We start from the raw sequence: 21064 nt of genomic DNA, 5'->3' as shown, positions 1-21064 counted from the left end.
TTTGCGTTGACAATTCGAATATAAAACTTTTGTTTAGAGGACTCCAATGACTTTACGTGTCTCTTATTTGCTACAACAACGTAACTAAAAAATTATTTTAACTAAAAAGTACTCACATATATGTATACTTTTCATTATCTTAAATAAATAGATGAGAGATTATAATACAAAAGAATATAAATGCAATATGAAAATCGCATTAATCAATATATTTTAATCAATATATTTATATTTTTTCAAAAAAGTAAAAATAGAAGAGAGAAGTTCCGATATATGATGGATATTTGTATACATTATGCACGTATTTCTTAAATATATGCGGTATCAGAAAACCCCCCAGAAAACTATATTTTATTTATTTTGTTAATAATTTTTGAATTAATAAATAGCTACTTCGATTATATGTTAGACCCTTACAGAAATGTAATGCTGACCAATTTTTATTAGTGAAAAACAGTAACTATAATCACTTATTTACTAAAAGCACCGAATAATAGTACTTTCAATACTTACAATAAGTAATTAATTACTGTCTTTTAATATTAAATGAACCAATATTAAATTGGCCGGTATTAGATTTCTGTAAAGATCAGAAAGATAATCTCTACATAATATGTGTCAAGATCATTGGAGTGCAACTTCTAAACGAGAGTTTTATCAATTCAGAAATTGTAAAAAAAACCAATAAATAATACCGAGACTCACGTATCGATAACGATTAACGTTCAATGCCTTCCCTGTCGATGAGATCGTAATGTGTCGGTTTGTAAGCATATTATTACTACGCGAATACTACAATTCGTTCAATACTTGGTGCGCGATATTTTTTTTTTATTTTTTTTTATTTATCGTGACATGCTCTCCTTTTAATCGTCTCCAAATATTTACACTGGAACCTACTTCGCTGTACCTATGTCACGCATCGGACGAAAGTCTGGTTTGAAAAAACCTCATCAGGCGCGATAAAAGTGTACTGGCAGCTTCCATTATTCCCTTTTTTTTTTTCCCCTCTTCTGTGAGCACATGCGACATTGTACATTTCCAAGAGACTTGGCATTTATCAGTGAGTTGACAAGATTAAGTGGAATGTCAATAACATCGATACGGTATGCGTAAGAAAATTCTCGCGTACGCGTAAAAATATCAACGTGTGTTCCTCATTTGAAAGATATCAGTCAAAAATATATGATTGACAATATTTTGATACAAATAAAATTAGATTTTGGAGTACACATAATATCGCAAAAGAAAGATTCTTATCGAGGCTTTCTTCTCGAACTCTAATAAAAAAAAGTTAACTATAAATTCTATATTAAAAAAAATGTTCTAATTGTCTCAACAAAAAGTACAAATAAAACAAATTTTGATTATATAAATCAGAATTCTGATTGTTTCACTACGAGGGTGTCTTGGTTGCACCTCTTTGATCGGACTACCCGAATTCCAATTAATACAAGACTTTTTTTTCAATGAACATGTCCAAAATGTGTAAGACTTCACGTTTATATATACATGTCTATACAGATTATTAGTTTTACAGGAGCGAGAAATTTCTCACGATCGTACACTTGAGCAATGTTCCGAATGATCGGCGAAACGGTGCTTGCTTGGCACGAATCGCATCTGCTGATGACTTTAACATTTTGGCATGAGGAAACGGCAAGGTAAATCGAAAGAATATTGCTCAGGAGCAACGACACTTCACACAAAGGTATAATAGTCGAATATTACAAATTTTGTGTTTCTTTTCAAGATAAATCACTTTCTTCAAAAATGTGCTGCATTTCTCACTTTATGGCATTAAAGCGAAGCGAAAAGCTATCGTGTGTGCGGTAAACAAACAGACGTTCTCTTGATAGAAACGATTATCTATTCAAGTAAAGAGATCTTTCGTACATAGTCCGGATCTTCAAAGATTCGTCAGTGAATGAACCCATATATATATATCGTGTATCAGTGTAGAATTTATATTCGGTTTGACCGAGTTTGCGAATATTTAGCGAAAATATTTCGAATGTAGCCATTAAGAAATTGATTAAGTCTAAAGAATCAGTCCGGCGAGTTAATAAGACTGAATCAGACTTTGAATTAAAGCGTCGCTCCGCAGTTCACTCTTCCACGAATCGTTCGTCTAAATTTGTTCTACTGACTTGACTCGATTACTGGACTCCATCAGCTCAATTATTCCGCAATTACTCCTCGTAAAATTGGTTTTTCAACCGCATTCATCCTTTAGTACAATGCCTATATTCTGAAAACAGGCGCGAAGTATTCTTCGTAAAAGCGAAAAATCCACGGCGATGTATTTTATTAGCTCATATTGTGTATCACGCGTCTCTTACGTAACGCAATCGTTTCTCGATCCTCAAACAAACTAGAAAGAAGAGAGGATGGAGATAGAGAAACGGAGAAAGCGAAGATAAACTGGTGGGTAAAATTCGAAGAATCAAGCGCGTAGAACAGCAGAAAGAAATACGTATTGGACGTCGAAATCGATGGGGATGAGATGTTTTAAGGGGCGAAGAGTACTTGGGTAGAGCACTTAAAATGCAGCGCTGCTGTGGTAGTATCATCCTTGATAAAATTCTTATGATCTACGACGAAACTTTTTTTTAAATGATCGTGCTATACCGTACGAATTTAATTGTCCGCAAGTCGCTTTTACTCGACCAATGAATGGCAGAACGAATGTAGTCTGGTGGACACTCGTGACACACTGCCGAATTCCTGATTATCTCACTACGAGTGTAGCAAATGGGATTATTAACGCTAAGAATAATGAACACTTGGAATCGCGAATAAAAACCTCCCCAACGGGACAGATGAGTCTCCTGACGGAGGGAGATTAGAGAAAAATTTACGGCTTACGGAACAAATGTAACCCGTTCCAAGAGATGTTTTCGAAAGCGTGCAGGCACACGCGGTTCTGTCAACGGAGACAGATGGGCTCTCGCAATGAAACACGTCGCGTTTATCGATCTACATATCTACGAGTGTCCACGAGTGTGTGACGTACGAGAGATACAAATCGTGGGTGAAGTTCGGGGATACCCCGCGAGAATGAATGCTCTCATCGTCGTCGGAGAGGCGACGAATTTCCGTAGATGGCTTCCTTCGTAATTGGTAAATATTGTCGTGTCGACTCGTGGTCGTGTGTGCACTTGACCCGCCCCAGGTCGCGACCAAATGTAAAGCGGAGACGAGTCGCATCCGCGTTAGTCCTCGGCCGGCCGATGTTGGGCGTCAATAGCATGTGGAGCAACGAGACGGTTTACCATCCGCATGTAACTTCACTGTATCTCACAAAATGGCAACTTGTTGTTCACTTCCTTGGTCTGCTCCTGATCCTGACTGTTGCCGCCCTCGCTCTTTGGACTGCCCGCCTCTTCCACAGAACCCCCACCGCTGCCGTGGGGGCACATCGATTGTCATCTAAGTGCCAGAGTGGATATCATCGGCGGTCGGGACGGTTTGTTGTCAAGAATCCTCTCGATTTCGCTCATTATGTTCGCGTTTAATTTCGGGATAAGCTGAAAAATCACGTACTCTTTTTACTGTTTGCCACTGCAAATGGACTTCGGTCCTTGATTAGCCGATCACACATTTTACTAGATCACGAGTTAAAAACTGCTATAATTTTGTATTATTTATAAAGGATGACCAAATGCATGTAATCACACATGAACACCTTTGCTTTTTAATCCAGTCCTGATTATTATCTAAAAATCTATAATATAAAAAGATTTCAAGCTAAAACTGTTTTTAAATTCTTCATACAATATATATATATTTTTTTCAATTTCTTTATAAAATTCAGAATTTCTCAAAATTCTTATATAATTTTATAATTTTTTTTGTACAAACTGGAAACCTTAGAAATGCTACAGTTTTTTTTTAAATTCTAAGATTTTTCACGTTCTATAATTTCCAAAGAAAACTAATAGAAGAATATTAAATTATTTTTCAGAAACCTTCATAGATTAAAGATATGAAAAAGTTTTAAGAGATATAAGGATTTTTCACTAGAAATTATATCATAATATTGTAATTGTTAAAAATTATGAACAAATAAAAAATGATTAAAATCAAAGATATTTATATTCGATAAATTGTTCTCAAACGTAAATCGATAAGCGAAACGGTTTATGTATGTTTTTTGACGTTACGATATTTGACATTAAAGAGTAAGAAAACTATAATATTATACTTTCAATTCATCAGTTAATCTTTAGCTAATCATCTAAAATATATATAGAACAGTCTTCCGCAAAAGAAAAACAGCTTGTTTACCTGTAAGCTTTGGAGACTCTCATACAATTGATCTATATTGGATGCACCGAGCAGAAGGCACTGAACACTTTCATTCTTTAAAGACCACGCGATGGCCAGTTGCCCGAAAGAACACCCCAGTCTTTCGGCAAGAGCACATACGTCCCGCAATTTGTCCGAATATTTCCGAGTCTCCTCATCTGCAGATTTGTCTTTCCACGCGTACTCCTGCATTGCAAAAACAATCGTTAATGCGATCAAAAACACGTCCATGATTCGTGTTTTAGCATAACACTTTTTATGAAATTATTATTTTATATGATGAAAACAATAAAAATAATGGTCTTGCAGTTTGATCAGAAATTATAATTTCTAAACAATGATTATAAATAATATAATATATAATAAATTAATGATATTGATGGATCAAAATTTAATGAATATAGATGAAGTATGTTTAACTTTAATTATTATATGACTATACTTTCTATGTAAACACCTTGTTTCTAAAAATATATTAATACTCGCGCGTACCTCTTTATACAAAGACTGAGTTTCATCCTCCGTCCAACTAAATGAAGAGTATTTGTTCTGAAATCATAAAAATTATTCTTTATTTTGTTATCATTTTCGAATCATATCTTTGATTCATTCAAAATTTTAATTGCTATATTTTTGCGACTATCTCATTTACTTTCTCAACTTATTAAAGTGACATAATTTAATTTTTTTGGAATACAAAAGTATAACAGAAAATAATAATATTATAGACTTATGTACGCTTTTTCGATAAAAATAAGATAAATTTTGTTCCTCAAATAAAAGTAACTAAAAAATAACTATATATATATACACATACGTACAGATATAACATAGATATATTTATTTTAAATATTTACTTTATAAGAAGATCTCGAGAGGAACGATACTCCGCAATCTTCTGGCTTCGAAGAAACCATTCCTATGGTGACTGTAGACCATGCCATTAAACCAACACCTACAAAAAGATTGTCAATTGAATTTCAAATATATCACTGTAAACATTTCTTCTCATATGGGTATTTCATAATATTATGTGTTATTAACACGTTGATTGCCGCTGTACGATTAGATAACTTTATCCCCGACGCATCATTTTTGTATACATATATCAGCATATTATTTTAATATCTATTTAACACAACAATATAAGCATAATAAGGCTAAAAGACGAATAAGCTCGAGACGTAAATATAATTTCTTTAATAAATACAAAAGACGGAACGTATATTTAAGTATATAAATATACATATATATATATATAAAGAATAAATATAATTAAGTATATATATATATATACTTAATTATATTTATTCTTTACCAAAATTCAGAATAAAAATTTATATTTCTATTTCCAAAACATTAAATTAAATAGCTGATCTATTGTATATCAGTAGTATCTACAAATGTCAATCATCAATTACGAGTTAACTCGTTTTCGGCAGTCAATATGTTAATGAAAAGCAAATAAGTTAATTACCAATTTTGTTATATAATTCTGGCATATAAAGTTCAGGTTTTTCTCTATAAAACAGATGATATTCCGCTTGTTCGACAATAGGCGTCACGCAATTAAATTGCCGACAATTCGTATAGGCTTCCATAATTTCTACGGGTGTCCATCGCGATGTACCCCAATACATCACCCAGCCTTTGCTTATAACATAATTCATCGCGCGAACGATTTCTGGAATATAAGATCACGCGAATACGTGAGATACAAAGAACACAAACGAGATTTTTTATCGTGAGAAATTGTCAGATACGTGATGTAAATGATGCAAAATCGATGCGTGAATCTCTACTTTTACGATGAAATAACATCTACGAAGAAGAAAAAAAAAAGGGAGAGCGGAAGTGTGTTTCAAAGCGTGTGAGGATAAAGGTAAAATAGCTAGATAGTTCTCTTGCACACATTTTTCGCATAATATAAAGCATACATTAACGCGATATGTAAACGCAAGAAGTTAATACATATTTATAACAAGAAAATAAATAGAAAAATATACATAAATGTCTATATTTATACATATAAATATTGTATACATATAAAACATATATATATATGTATGTATATTACATATAACATGTAGAATGCATATACTTTTACAACAATGACTTTCCATTTTCACATAAAAATACCGAGTACAGAAAGAAGCATACGATAACTATTTACGGCACAATGCAACTGCCAAACATCAAATCATCATCGCAGTGAAGATCTTTGTGACTTCATTACTAGTTTCTTTAAGTCATGTATCGACTAAGATTTTTTATGAAAAATTACATTATACAATTTAAAACTAAAATGTATAATAAAATAAAGTGTAAAATTTTAAATTGATATAAAAATCCTTATTTTTATTAATTATAAAGTATCTCTTTTCTCGTTCTACGAGATCTTATTACATATAATATAACACTATGGATTCAATATCAATCCAAAATCCAATCTTAGGTATAATGCCAATCGTACATATAATATGCATATCTAAAACAGTTATATACCTCGATTTTGTACATGCGTGCTATCAGGATAATAATTTCCTTTTATAGTTTAAATTATAGTTTTATATTCGACTTTTGTAGACGGCCTTGATAAATAATTTTACCTTTATCCAAAGAAAAGTAAAATTTATTGCAAAATTATCATAGGATATTCTTACATAGGAAACTACTTTCAAATCTATTATTGATGAAAAATGAGATGTTTCAAGCTCTTAATATTTAAATTAATGAAAAAATCTAATAGAAATCATGAACTACTCAATAATAATAATCGATCATAAACTTTTCAAACTGAAATTAAATAAATTATTATATAATTATAATAAGGCTCAATAAAATTAAAAATTAATAAGAAGAAACAGAGCTATGAGCCTAAAAATTCGTTGAATTATAATATAGATGGACATAATTAATTTACCATCTATATTATAATTCAATGAATTTTTAGGCTCATAGCTCTGTTTCTTATTAATTTTTAAATAAATTATCATTGAAGATTACTTTCCTAGAAGAAATCGAAATGAATTAAAAGCACGCGTAACAAATCTAATAAAAGACGAAAAAGCAACATTCTGGTAACACGATATTGTTTCTTATATCTAATCTATTTTAATATTAATTCTTCAATATTGAACAATCATCTCTCTTCGCCTTCTTATATAGCAGAAACAATAAAAATGTGTTTCTCTTTTCTACTCATGCTAAATTGTGCGTTATCGTGACGGGCATCTTCATGTAAAGTTATTGTCGGAATTACAGTATATATATATATATACATATCACAGTATCGTAGCACGCTTTGTGCAGTGAAGTGCCGTATGTATTTGAACGATGGAATGGAGACGAGGAAGAGAGAGAAAGAGAGAGAAAAAGAGAGAGAGAGAGAGAGGATTCGAATCTTTGAATATTACTCGCAAGAGAAAGAGGAATTGGAAAGTTACCTTCCATCGGACACATTGGATCGACTTTGTGGATCATGACAATATCGATGTACGACAGTTGCAGCCTGACGAGCGAAGCTTGCACGGACTCGATAATGTGTTTCCGCGATAGCCCGCGACCCTCGGTCCTATTTAAGAATAGGCAGATATTATCAATCTTATTAGACGCTGCAAAACGGAATTAAATGGTAGATAGGGATCATAAGAGGCAGATATGAGACACGTAATGGCACGTTTCCTTGCTTCCTTCGTTACGAATGCACGTTATCGAACACGAACCGAAACAACAACGGCAAAATAACGACGGCTCGATGCACGGGAACCTAGTTATCGATCCACGTGTCAAGGCGAAGCCTCATATTCGCGCGCCATCCACTTGATATTAAACGAGGCCGTCTCGTACCGAGATTCACTTCTGCACGATGTGTCTCCCTATCGAGTTCTACAATCCTAAAAATAAAAGCGATATAACTTATACGGGACGCCTGCGGAGTAAAACCGTCGCCGACTAATTATCGATGACACGCCGTTTGTAATCCGCGCGTAAAAAAGTGTCGTAAGGAAAGGTTCTGTCTTTTTCTGTATATCGGTATATAAGATGTTTAATATGATCAGTAAATACGATATGTGATAAGGTATCAAAATAACCTTCAAGTTAATACTAATGACTGGCAGGAATTTCTTTATCGACAAAAAGAATTCAATTCTGCGATTTCGAGAAATCGGAGATTAGTTTTAAGATAATATAGTTTCCCTTATATATTTCTTAATGACTGTAAAATCATAAAAAAAAAAAAAAAAGAATTTCGGAGATTTTTAAAAGAAAACCTTGTCGATTTTCCTCAATTTTATCTACTTTTACGATTTGGTATACAAGCATTACGCACAGTGTCTAAGCATCTCATGCTTAGTGTACACAGAATACGCTATTATAAGCCCAGCTAGAAATGATTAGTCGACGTCGACGTCGACTGGATGTCGATGTGTCAATAAATAGTTAATGTCGCGAATACTGGTTGATATTTTTATTATCAACTTCATCGTAATCATTGTTACGTTAATTGAACAATATTGCCATAAATGTTCTACTTTCCTACGGTCAATTTTACATCGATTCGACGCAAAGTCGGAAAGTATAGTATATGTATATATCTGCAGAACACAAACGACATTACATCATACTATAAGTTCCTACTCAATAATACAATACATGTATAACACACTTATGTACTTTTATTTCATATAATTTCCTACTCAACAATATAAAATAATACAGTACATGTATATATCGTTGAGTGGAAAATTATAATTGATATATGTATAGTTACTATATGTATTAGTTGTTCCGAGAAATACTGCCTTCATTAAATGACACATTGGTCGAAAGTGAATAAAAATTTTGTACAAATATTCGCATTTTATACTAAATTAATATAAGAACAATTACGATGATATCGAGACGACAAAAATATCAATTAGCATTTGACATCGGCAATTCGACTAACGTCGATTCAATTAATCATTTCTAGCTGGCAAGGATACGCGAAGGATAAAGTTCGCAGGCCGATGGGCGAGTAAGTTCGATTACACTGAAGCCATCGATCGATAAGCATACACGTCTAAAGAAAGAAAGATAGAAGAAAAGAAAGAAAGAAAAGAAAGAAAGGAAGGAGAAGAAAGTAAAAGAAAAAAAAAGGAAAGGAAAAGACCGCGCTTTCGCGTGCAGTAGCGTTACAACATCGAGAGCCACCGAGAGAGCACGTCGAGAGCCACTACCCAGCTCCACTATATCATCAATGCTCGCTAAAAACACCACCATCAATGACGACGACGACGACGATGACGATGACGACGCCACCAATGACACCGAGACACGCGCGAAGACCCTGGACGGCGCTCTACTCACTTGGTGTTCCAATAAATTTTCGTCGTGACGACGTAACTGGAACGATTCCAGGCGCGTCTCAGCAGGATACGGCCGAACTGGATCTCGGCGCGGTGGCCGCTGTGCGCCTCGCTCAGGTCGAATACATTAATCCCGCTATCGTAGGCGAGGGCCACGACGGCCTCCGCGGTCTCCTCGTTGCTGCAGCCGCCCACGCCGAATGTGGTCCACGTTCCTGCGCCCATAAAACCAAATCAAGCGACATCGGCGACCTACGTTTTCAGCGGCGTTTTCCCGCGCGACTAAAATTACGTCTGTCTTGAAACGAAACGTTTATTACATAGGAAAATGAATTGCTGGCGCGCAAGACCAGAGATATAGACTCGATTTTTAACCATTTTTATCCACAAATGACGATAGAGTCATATTGCTGTGTTTTTTTTTTATTATATCGAAGTCAGAATAACAATGGTACACTGTTAAATATCATGTCAAGTTATATTTAATTTGAATTATTTTTCATCGTTTCTATAGGTCACCACTACTCCTACATCCCAGCAAACGAAAATGAATTAAAATGGATTGGACATTTTGTCTATCGAATGCATATTTTAAACAGGTTTTTTTTTATTCAATTGGATTCAATTGGATGCAATTGGATTGAAAAAACTGCGTTTTCTATTCAAAATTTTGAAATGAACAGTATTGACGATGCACTGAAAAAGCTAAAATCACTTTTAGATTGAAAAGCATACAGATATATGCCGTACAATTCCTATAAATAAATAAAAATGTATTCAGGATTGAAAAGGATTTATTTTAACATTCATAAATCCGCATTTCTGAAAATCTAAATCCACTTTAATCCATTCCAATCCATTTACGTTTGTTGGGATAATATGTCGTTAATTTAACTAATTGTAAGACCTTAACTAATTTAAAGAACCTAAACCGTTTAATTAAAAAAAAAGTGTTAAATTTGAATTTAGTTTATTACTCATCGTTAAGTGCATACATATTTTAATGTAAATGTTGTTTATTTCAAAACTAATAAAAAATATATTGATTTAGTTTAGATACACATGAAAGTTAGAGATAACAAAATGTTATCTTTTCAACTTGAGAGATTGAGAGTTACCAATGTTCCTTTGATATTTAACAGAGTACATAATACCTATTACGACCATGTTCCAATATACACTGCGAATACTGAAAATCTATAGTTTACGATTACGTATATTATAGATTAGTATATACTGGCAGGGTATATAGAGGAACACGACCAGAGACGACCCACGAAATTGCCGTTGTCAATTATAAATTAAGCTTAAAGTACGGAGTTTCGTGTTGCTAGCTCAGCCATGCGATTTGTCTAATTCGTTTCTTGAGTCTTTAAAATCTATTAGCCTAATTCTACAGCACCTATTAGCAAATTGTTTCGAATTCACGCTTCAGACATATCCAGTCAGTTGTGTGTACTGGCATAAAATTATAGCAAAGAAAGATATGAAGCTTTTAAGAAATGATAAATGAGATAATTGTGGAAGAATTTATAGAATCAGAATAAACTAACATCGTGGGAGTAAGCTCCTTAATTTTTACTTTAAATTAATAGATATATATTAGAGATGTAAACATGGATTTTTTTATAAAAAATATTGCAGAACTATTTATATTTATATAATTAATTTTTTACAAAAAAAAAATTATATTGCAAAATTAATATGTCACATAATTTTTAATTATAATATTTTATTATTCTTTTCGTCCTCTCTTTTTAGTCATTTTTTTTTAAATAAATGTACTATTTGTTACTTTCTCAATCTTTTTTTATGTCGTTCTTAATCACTTTTTATCCTCATTTGTTTTTGCATTTATTAAACTTAATTTTCTTATGCTCGTTTCTACCACTGCAGATTAACTATAATCTCAGTTTTACTTGCTTTTCATCTTTTCCTGATTGTAAGAATTAGAAAAGGATAAAGAGTAAATTAAACCAAGATTAAAGTTAAGCTACATTGGTCGAAATGGACGTTATTGTTACAATTTTTAACGAAGAAAAGTAGATTACGATACTATTTCTTTTAAATTTTAAAGAAAATGTTTCTCTAAAAAATTAGTATTTGAAACGGAAGAAAAACTAGTAATTAAGCGTTTATTCTCGAACTAGATATACAGCGAAACGTGTTTGCGTAGATAAGCATGCACAGTCCATTCTACAATTGCGTATAGCATGTATATAAGAATTGTAATCGTAAGAAATAACTTATCATAGTGGAATATTCAACTATGGTTTTGATAATTTCTTACAATTACGATTACTTACAATTACATTCACAAAATTATAGAATGAGCTTCCTATTTAAATTGTGTGTTTAAATCGTCGAACTCAAATCAGCTATGAATCATAGACCGGTATTCATAAACAATAAAAAACATTTTATATTTGTGTTAGAAACGGTTCACTCATATCCTAGTTAAAACTTTGTGTTGAATTTTTAACATATTTAAATATTAATTTAAAATAATTATGTTATTCAAGGATTTTTTGTGAAAATATTCAATATTTTTTGAAAAAATAATATGTTTTAAAACGTAAATTCTAAACTGAATAAATTAAATATGTATTAATTTAACATATCATAAATGTTAATTATACTGAAAAAATATGTTTCCACAGTTCGCGCTTATAAATAGTGTGTATAAATATATTCTTTTTTTGTCGCAATGTTTTTACATAACGTCTATGTTGCTTTTTAACATATTCATCTTGTGTTAAATTAACACAATTAAAAAGTTTGAGTAGACCGTTTTGGACACGCGCGTGAAAAATGTTTTAAATTTGACACAAATTTTTCACAACAATGTAATAGATTTTATATCTCAAACTGTCTTGAATACTTTTAAGTACTTTAAAGTGATTTTAATTGTAATCTTAAGATGTCATAAGTTCAAAGATATTAAGATAATCTTAAAATTAAATTAAAAGAACGAGCTATGAATGCCGGTCGTAGTGCATCGTACATATTATACATCCGCGTTCGCAACAAAATCGTGGTGGGAGGGTGGGTTGTAAAATAAATAATGAAAACTTGAAATCGGACAACCGGCGGTATTGGACGGACCGCGATAAAAGTCCGAGATAGCCGGTAGCGGATATGCACTTCCGGGATCGATTCGGCCGCAGGTATATCTATCGCCCTGTGAGAAATGAGAGGGAGGGTCTAGGGACAATATATCTCCCCCGAAGAGAGATAGCGTTCACGCGTTCGGAGATCCCAGAGAAGATGACTCTCTACGAGATCAGAGACGAAATACATTCAGCGTACCTAATCCAACATTGGAAACACGTAGACCGCTTTTGCCCAAGTTGCGGTAGCGAATACCTGGCGAGGGGTGCTGCAAACGTTGCGCTTGTGCGGCAATGCAGCTAGTTAGTAGCTGTTCTTTCGTTCCGGTCGTGTTGCTGCAGTGCACGCCCGAGTCTACACCGCCGCCGCCACCGCCGCCGCCGCCGCCGTTGAACTCTTCCATGCAATCCAAACTTGCTATGGGTGCACGGCAGCTGCGCATACAACGTGCAAGAGTTATCGCGTATCGATGTCGATATACGTCACCGTATTGTACGTCCCGTGTGACTATCGGTCGATCGGGACGTCCCAGCTGGGAGCACTGGATGGTACACGATCAGAAATTTTTCCTTAGACACTTTACAAGGGAAGTTATGCAATTATGGTCTGTCGCGCGAGTTCATCCCGTCTTTTAAAAGTCCTTCTTTTTAAATTTTCTAATTTCCAAGAGTAATTTTAAATGTCTCGATGATTTAATATCGAGTAAACGTTCGCTGAAACACGAACTCGAAATGGGAAACTGATTGAATCATTAAATAGCAAAGTTTCAAGGTATCGTCAGGATTTACCTGACTGAAACTTTATCATTTTTCAAATAAAATTATAGTTAATTGTACTTTTATTTAACTCCAGAATTAAATAAAATTGTAGAGAGAGAACTGATTCAAAAATTTCGTACAAATGAAATTCGAAGAAATACGAGTCCCAGAATAATGTTTGTTAAATAAATCTATTTATTAAATAATTCCGTATTATATATTATTGTTAAGATAAAAAAAAATTGCCACATATTTTAATTTGTGTTTTAATTAACAATCAGTGATTGCGAGAAAATATTTGGTTGCTCCTGCATTATCACAGCCTTATTAGTATAGTATTCTCTCTCTCTCTCTCTCCCTCTCTCTCTTTGTCTTACTATAATACTATATAACACAAGCTCATTATAACTTTGGTTTCTCCAAAGTTTTCAGTTATATCGATAATTTCTGATTAACGTTGAGCCAAAACAACTTGAAAAGATTTTTTATTTTTAAATCTTAAGCTTTTAAACGTATTTGAATATCAGTAAAAATTGTTTTTGTATCGCAAATCTAGTTTTTATTTAAAATCACATTAAAAAATAAAATATTTTACTCTATAAATCAAAACTTTACTAATAAAATATTCAATTAAAATGTACTAAACAAAACTGTTTAGTTAGTAAAAGCAAATCTTTCCATTAGTTACAAACACGAAAAATGTGTTTTGCAGAAGCAATTAAATTTTTGATTATAGTAACAAAATATTTGATTGTTAACAAATATTTTAATTAAATTTACTGAAGGCATTAAATTAATTTTCCTAATGTAAGAGAGGAAAGGAATACAAAATTTATTAATAATCTTTCCAAGTGGTGTTTTTACGCGTTGTATTTCATATTTTGAATTAATATTTGTCGCTTTCTTATTAAGTGCAAAAGCGCAAATTAATACATTTGTAACTGAGTATGAAGATACTAAATATACATAATGATTATAAACACCGACTAATCGCCAGCTTACTATTACGTAGACACGAATCGTTTGACTTCTAGTCATGTGCACACCGACTTGGCCAAAATTCAAACATGAATAATTCGACGAACATGTAGACATCAGTCGCGAGCAGGACAGACGTTGAAACATTATTCGTCCGTGTAACTCAAATATTTTGAGGCGTGCAAATTTTGTTTTCATCTAAAATGTCTCCGTATATCAACGTCGTACACGTCATTTATGCTTCCATCTATCGTATACAGCTCGTCTATACCAACGTATCCTTACAGAAATTTAATACTGACTAATTTAATACTGGTCAATTTATTACGGAAAGATAGTAATTAATTTTAGAATTTATAGAGTACTATAAATACTGAACAGTGTTGTTATAATACTTAAAATAAATAATTAATTACTACCTTTCAGTATTGGCCTTTCAATATTCAATATTAGATTTCTGTAAGGGAAAATTAATTTTAATCTCGACTTTAACTTACTTTTTATCTTCTTCTAGTTCTAAGAATTAGAAAAAGATAAAGAGTAAATTAACCCGAGATGATAGTTAATCTATATTGATAAAAATAGACCTTAGTAAGTTTAGTTCAGCAATTTTCTTTCTCTCTCTCTCTCTCTCTCTTTTTCTCTGTCTCCCTCCCCCCCCCTTCTCAGATTACAGTTTTATATAATACATGACATAAACCCAAAGGAGAAAAACTTATTGCAGCCAAAGTTAGCTACAAGTGACGTTGATGCAACCGAGTCTAAGTAAGCTAATACACCCCAATGCTCTCGCAACTCGCTCGAGTTGAGGGGTGCGAGGGGATGCGATGGCATAGCCAAGCGTCATTGGATACCGACGATCGTCGTCGGTGGCACATCCTCGTCGAGTTACTCGTGTTTGAATTTCGCTCAGCTCGAGTGAGCTCGGTCGATCGTTCGCGAGCGCAGCCTTAGAAAGGCGCAGCCTTCCAAGAACATCTGGGAGCGTCCAGAGACACGCGCTACGTCTGTGCCCCTTTAAAAGCTAAAACTACCACTGCGAGTCCGCCACCACCGCGATGTGGGTCACCGGTGCGCAAGGGACGAAGGAGCAACGGAGGGTAGAAGAGAGGCGATAGGTCTCGGGTCGGGGAATATCGTCTTTCGCTCGAGTGCCCGGTGTATCGTGTATACCGATCACTTTGCCCCGACACATTACCTAGACGCGATTGCTTTGTAAATTACTCGCGTTTAATAATTAAAGCCCTGCCGAAATATCCCCGATAATCCGTTTGTTGTGGAGCGAGACGCGGAACGACGTTCGATCGATATAATAGCGTTTAGCGGAACGGAATGTATAGGGAAAAAAAAAAAAACCGAGAGTAGCCAGACGATACAAAAGCCAGATTGGCTTTTGCGTGTTGTGGCAAACAACGAAACAGAGATGAAAATAAATAGGTGTAAGTTTTACAAGTTTCTATAGGAATCTTTTTATTTGTTAGTTGTGTACTGGAGAAGATTGGTTTTAATTGCTCGGGTATACAAAAATTAGAGCTGGCGCAGATTTGAAACTTTAACTATGTTGAGGAGACCGTCAAAATAATTATGTAGGACACTGAAGCATAGTGATAATGGACTATGTTCAGAAACTTCATCCGAGTGCATACAAATATAATTGTATCCTTGTTTGTTCGGTGAACAAGAATAGAATGATCTTGAATTCGCAAATTCCTAAATTATTATCACTTAAGCATCTTAAATAATTATTTCGATGGTCCAACGTAATTATTTTCAGATCTATGCCTGTTCTAATTTTCATATCAACGCACTAAATTAGTGTCACTAAGTGCAAAAAGTTTTGACATTCTAGCCAACATCTAATCAACTTGAGCATCCTACATAATTATTTTGACTAACATAATTATTGCCAGATTTGTAAGTAATTAAGTAATATTTTATTATTTTAGCAAAATCGTTCTTTTCGCGTGGATTAACGTATACATATAATAAATTCTCCATCTTTTACGAGACTCGCGGTTGATATATTTTAAAATTTCGAATAGAAATTTTAATTCTATTTTCCTTTCGAAATAAAACTACCAGACCCGAAAGGATTGAAATTAAAGTTGTTCGTTCTCTCGCGTCTATCGCGAAATTAATGGGAGGGACGTTTGGGTAGGACAACTTTAATTGAAACGCGCACGATATATTTCACAGATATCCCACATCGCCGCGATATCGTTTGCTTCTTTCCTCTTTCGTCGCGAACTCACGACAATGAGTGAAATCCTTTGACTCATTCGCGGATAAACTAGCCGTACTCTTTTTGAGATCCTAAAACCTTTCTGATCATTAATTAAAATTATATTAATAATAAAATAATTGTCAAAAATTATATGTTTTAGAAATTTTGTTAAATACATGTATACATATCTAATGTGGGAAAAAAAATCGCTCCTCCTTCCACCCCTAAAGTATCATCTTTCTTTAAAAGGTGTACATATATATGTACTCTTTTTTTTCTCATGATTTAAATATGATACCTCAATTCATAGAGTATGTTTTATTTACGTACCGATAAATTGTAGGCAGTGGATAAGAATCGTCGTCCTCCATACTGCTGTTCGTGTTTGCGTTGTTGTTCGTATCATTTCCCGTAGTCGAGGTATTGCCAAGATTACACAGCATTAATCGTGACATCGCTGATGCCGTTGTGGTATGTTTCAGTCTAAATTGGAAACACTTTCGGAGGGAGGGAGGACGTAGTAGAGCAGGCCGATATCACGGTGTGGACACGGTACACGCGTACTTGACTCCTAATGCGGCAATCATGCCCGTTGAAACGCGCTTTATGAAATATAAGCTCGAAGCCTCCTGTAGATTTTATTTCAACGCGAGAAATTCTCCTCGGTCTTGCTGCTCCGTACCGCGCTCTTTCTCTTCGTCTCGAATCTTGGGCGCGATCTTTGGCGCGTGGCGAACGGGCATCGCAAATCGTAATCGGAAACTATCACCGAAATGCGTGTATGTACAGACTATATGGGTGATCAATCGAGTTGATTCGAATCAATCTCGTGATTATTGCACGTGCGATGCGTATATATATATAGGCACTAATTAAATTTTCCTTCCCTCGCACACAGGCACACACGCACACACACACAGTCAAGAGACATATAATCACGCTTTTAGGCACCACTTTTTATAAAGAGCATAAACTTCACGGAGAACTTTCTCGTGCTAGCAGTCAGCAGAATCCGCGCTCAGGGGAGGGAGAAGGTGGGGTGACATCGGTGGTGGTTCCTTTTCGCGGTTATCCTCGATAACACGTCCGACTCCGCGGATCTCCGCAGACCGGGTCGAAACGCTCCGAGTGACGGGTCGGGTATGGTCGATATGAAACTATAGGGGATTCGATCTACCCCTATATAACCGTTGCGGCCGTCAATGCCAAAAGGATGATCGGGGGACGCCGGGTGCGACGGCGACGATCGCGAACTGTTATAGGCAGGGGGGGTTGTTACAGTTTCGCGTTACGATCCATCATCATCGGTCGTCACCCGACGATCGCGTCAGCACAACGTCACGAGGACCGGTGCTACTCGTCGGTCGCCGGTGCCCGTCGCCGTGCCCGCGGACGTAGACACCCGTAACGCGCGTGTATCGCGGGTCACGTAACGCGCGCGGCGACGATAACGGGCATTATCGGACAGCCGCGGATCGGACGCGGGCATAAGTGCGCGCTTGCGGACCGATCGTGCGGCGCGGCGCGGCGCGGCAATAACGAGCTTTCATAAAGGAACACACACAAATCTCGAACGGAACATCGGTAAAAATGGGGGAAAGTGAGTGAGGATGGGAGAAAGAGAGTCCGGTGAGAAAGAGAAGGAGAGAGAGAGAGAGAGACAGAAATAGAGAGTGAGAGAGAGAGAGAGAAAGAGACGGCGAGTGTCGTGCTCCCCGCACGTAGGTAACACTGCGCGCACACCGCTCGACACCCGCTGCCGATTCCCACCTTTCTCCTCTTTGGTGGCAGAGGAGCGCGATGCAACCCCCGTGCAACCCTCCGACCTCCCCACTGCCCCCCCTCCCCTCCCTTTCCGTCATGATCGTGGCTGCTGCGCGCGCCCCTTCACCTCCTCGCTGCGCGCGCGCGCGCGCGCGAGCGCGCACCTCTCCGACTCCCGCGCTAAAAACGTGAAATTTGTCGCGGAAGGCGCACGAGGCGACACGAGTTAAGCTATATCTCTACATAGGTTGCTTTTCATTTGGTCACACGAATCAACAACACAAACGGCGTTCTATCTCTCTCTCTCTCTCTCTCTCCCTCTCTCTCTCTCTCTCTCTCTCTACTTGAGTAACAAAGACAGGACGGTGCTCGTGTCGATTTGTATCACAAATTGGAAAACATCTATTATTCGCAGTCTGATTTAAATTCAAATGTCAACGCTTTAAAAGTTTCAAATGTCAATGCTGTTGCAGAGTTCAATTCATTGCGGTTAGTCCGTGTGTTTATCTTGCGCGTGACAATACGTCATTCTGCGTTTGCGTTTGCGAATTATGGAGAGGTAGCTTTGTATAACACCGTGCGAATTTATAGCTCCGATGTCGTCTGATCGTGTCTGACCTCGAACCCTCGACCGCGACGCGGTCGTAATAGTCGTACACGTTCCATCCAAAATGCACGTCCGAAAACATAAGACGTCTTGAAGATCATTAAAAGACTTTTCTAGACATCCAATTTAGACGTCTTTAAAACGTCTGTCTCAATTTTAAATTTATTGTTATCCGAACAGACACTTTATCCAAAGAACACTAAAAGAAATGTCTATAGATCGGTAATTAGAATTTTAATAAAAAAAATGAGCGAATCAGAATGTTCTGGTTAAATCTACTAAAATTTTCATTGAGATAACCGGAACTCTGTAATTAATGTAATTAGAATCTTCTGATTCAATGCTGCGAGAAAATTTGTACGAGTTTTCACGCGTCGCAAGTAACTAGATGGGATTTTCAGAATAACAAATCACAATGTAACTTTGGACATAAATCGGTATTAATTGACAAGTGATTTTCAATCACCAATTGTAAAACCATTTTGGCATGACGACATGTGCTCCCTCTCTCTCTCTCACATTATTATTATTCTCGAAAAATATGTCGCACACGAAAATTACTACAGTACACGTTACGTATATTATAGATTTTCATACGCGGTATAGATTCAAGAATGTAGGCCATAATATATCGCGCGATGAGTCGAGTCGAACGGTCTAAGAATTCGGTCCGACGCGACGTGAGAAAAGAGAGTAACGCTTCTCTTTATGCCTCGTATATCGTTTATGAAACTGGCAAGAAGTCGTCGATTCGATGATTTCGAAAACGCGACGTTCGCCGTCGTCGTCGTCGTGCTACCACACGACTCAGCATTATTCTATCGAGCATTATTCTAGATTCTGCCTTCCGCATCGTCAGCGGCGCATGCGCGCGTTAAATTTCCTTTCGGAGGAACTATATACAGGAACGACACGACCGCGGTGCCCGTTTTTCTACGGTTGCACACCAATTCTCTTGTATATATTAGGCAAACAAAAGCGCGTCTCTCGGTGCCTTTAAACGCAATCATGACGGGGAATTTTCAGAAAGTATATCTTCCCTTTCCTTTCTCACGAATAAATCTAGGATGTTCTCGGCAATTATAAATGAAAGAGAGAGTTCGAAAAAATTTGATTTTATTTTTACCCTGCACACAACAGTAGTACAGCCTTGGCCATAAAGCACTCCCATACAAACGTTCCATATCTAACGAAACGTAAATTGAAAAACGGTTTTATTGGAAAAAGTGGTGTAATATTTACTTTTATATCAATTTTAATATTTTGTTAATCCACCTTTGGCTTTTATCACATCCCCTTTTCTAGGAAAAAGACCAATAAAAGTCAAAACCAATTTTTCCTTACGTAATAAATTGAAGGCGCTTCGCAGCTCTGGTCAAGGCTGTACAGTATTTATCTACAAGCAAAAGAAGTTACGAGAAGAAAGTAAAATTCAATATAATTCTACTTTTGCGAGAGTTATACAATTTAGTTACCGTCTCTTCTCGATCAAAATAGATTAAATAATACAGTGCGAGTACCGAGGAACGCACCAATAAGAGAGTCAAAATTATTTCACTTTAACATCATGAAAGTCAAAATAACGTTTAAATATTAAGAATGAAAGCAGAGTCATTTGGATTGTTTTTTATCGACGTGTTCCTTGGATAAGAGCATCTGCGAATGCTTTAGATACTTATGCTTACAAGCTTATTGGCAAAAAGCATCGCTAAAAGAAGCGTGTTTGAAGAGAAACGGGGAAACTTGTGTGTATAACCGCGTTCAGCGCTATCCCTCCCCGCGCCGCTCCTCGTGTGTGCGCGCGCGCGCGCTCGCGCAGCACATGCGACACAATCGCGCATACACGAGCACGCACACAAACGGGTCGGTATAATCGGCGTAGGAAGAAGGGTTTTGTGAATCAACGGTCTCAACGGCAACGCCGCATTGCAGATCCGCCGCGCCGACACGCAACTGACCC

At 35.9% G+C, this 21064-nt stretch overlaps 1 protein-coding gene across 1 annotated transcript; it reads right to left on the bottom strand.

The window, feature by feature from the left end:
- Positions 1 to 1503: 1503 nt before the first annotated feature.
- On the bottom strand, positions 1504 to 17208 carry Hk (potassium voltage-gated channel subfamily A regulatory beta subunit hyperkinetic). The gene is made up of 9 exons (XM_018543650.1): positions 17064 to 17208; positions 12972 to 13207; positions 9664 to 9877; positions 7758 to 7885; positions 5789 to 5995; positions 5169 to 5266; positions 4804 to 4860; positions 4291 to 4497; positions 1504 to 3530 (listed from the first exon to the last, which is right to left on the bottom strand). Exons 1-9 carry the CDS (start codon positions 17186 to 17188, stop codon positions 3429 to 3431), a joined length of 1374 nt encoding a protein of 457 aa, XP_018399152.1. The 5' UTR covers positions 17189 to 17208; the 3' UTR covers positions 1504 to 3428.
- Between the last annotated feature and the right edge of the window lie 3856 nt (positions 17209 to 21064).

The sequence above is a fragment of the Cyphomyrmex costatus genome, unplaced genomic scaffold (genome assembly GCF_001594065.2).
Source record: "Cyphomyrmex costatus isolate MS0001 unplaced genomic scaffold, Ccosl1.0 scaffold395, whole genome shotgun sequence".
Lineage (NCBI taxonomy): Eukaryota > Metazoa > Arthropoda > Insecta > Hymenoptera > Formicidae > Cyphomyrmex > Cyphomyrmex costatus.
Note: the sequence above shows the minus strand (reverse complement) of the source record. Positions and strands in the feature narration are given on the sequence as shown.